The following is a 1378-nucleotide window of genomic DNA, read 5'->3' on the forward strand; positions in this document are numbered from 1 at the left end:
GCGGGGGCTGCGCGCGCGCCATGTCGGGGCGCTCGGTGCGGGCCGAGACCCGCAGCCGCGCCAAGGATGACATCAAGAAGGTGATGGCGGCCATCGAGCGCGTCCGCAGATGGTGAGGGGCGGGCCCGCGGGATGGGAGGGGCCCCCGCCGCTCCCGCGCGCAGCCAATCAGCGCGCCGCGGGGCGGGACGCGGGAGCGCGCGGCCAACCAGCGGGCGCGGGTCGCGGGGCCGGCGGCCAATGGGAGCGGGGAAGGGGGGCGGGAGCGCCCGTGATGGGCGGGCGACGCGGCCAATCGCGGCGCGGCGGGGCGGTGGATTGATGCTCCGCTAGGCCAATCGGGGGGAAGCGGGGGGGCCGGGCCTGTTGCCATGGCTCCCCAGGCCGCCCCTGGCAGCGCCGTGTCCCGCAGGGAGAAGAAGTGGGTGACGGTGGGAGACACGTCCCTGCGGATATTCAAGTGGGTGCCGGTGGCCGACAGCAAGGAGGTGGGTACCGCACGTGGAGACGAGCCGGGAGCAGCCGCCCCCAAGCCGGGACGAGCCTCCCTTAGCACCCCGTCCCGGGCCGAACACCGAGCCCTCCTGAGCACCCCCTGCAACGAGCCACTGCCGAGCCCACCGAGGCCCTCTGACCCCTCCCCAGGCCCTGCAGAACTCTCCTGAATCCCCCCTAGCCCCTGCCAAGCTCCCCAGAGCCACCCAGTCGACTTCCGAGCCCCCCGGCCCCACCGACCCCGGAGCCCACCTGTGCCCACCCCGAGTTCACCCCCGAGCCCCCCAAGCCAAACTGAGCACCTGCCACACCCCTCTGAACCCCCCTGACCCCCACGAAGCCCTCCTGAGCCCCCCCAAGCCCCAAGGATCTCCCCTGAGCTCCCCATGACTCGACCTGAGTCCACCCAGCCCTGCTGAGCCCCCTGAGCTCCCCCAAGCCCCTTCCCATTCCTCCTTAGCCTCTCTGCCCGAACCACCCGAGGACTTGGTTGTCTCAATGTCACTCCTAGACAGGCATCATCTCCTCTTCTCTCTCCCGATTCCTAGCTTTCCACAGCCAGAGTTTTGCCTTTCACTTAGCAAAGTGCCCCTGAAGGGAAGGGAAAAGGCCAGCTTGAGCACATCCCTCTGTGCTGCTGGAGACGGAGAGGGGAAGGGCTCCTCTGGAGCAGCCTGTGCTCCTCTGACCTCCTGTTTGTGCTTTCCTTTCTCTCCTCAAGAAAGAGAAATCCAAATCAAGCAGCAGCACTGCTCGAGAACCCAATGGCTTCCCAGCTGACACTTCTGCCAACTCCTCCCTTCTCCTGGAGTTCCAAGGTGCGTCTGGCTGAGTCCCCTCTGACCTGGGGAAAGACTCCAAGGCTGAACATTGCCAGTTCTGT

At 67.6% G+C, this 1378-nt stretch overlaps 1 protein-coding gene across 1 annotated transcript; it reads left to right on the plus strand.

Moving 5' to 3' along the window:
• Positions 1-6: 6 nt before the first annotated feature.
• On the plus strand, positions 7-1372 carry LOC113979674 (B-cell CLL/lymphoma 7 protein family member B-like). The gene is made up of 3 exons (XM_027706990.1): positions 7-112; positions 413-488; positions 1217-1372. The coding sequence occupies exons 1-3, from the start codon at positions 21-23 to the stop codon at positions 1325-1327; spliced, it is 279 nt and encodes a 92-aa protein (XP_027562791.1). The 5' UTR covers positions 7-20; the 3' UTR covers positions 1328-1372.
• Positions 1373-1378: the final 6 nt, after the last annotated feature.

This window comes from Neopelma chrysocephalum, unplaced genomic scaffold (assembly GCF_003984885.1).
Source record: "Neopelma chrysocephalum unplaced genomic scaffold, ASM398488v2 Primary Assembly neopelma1_87089, whole genome shotgun sequence".
Taxonomy (NCBI): Eukaryota; Metazoa; Chordata; class Aves; order Passeriformes; family Pipridae; genus Neopelma; species Neopelma chrysocephalum.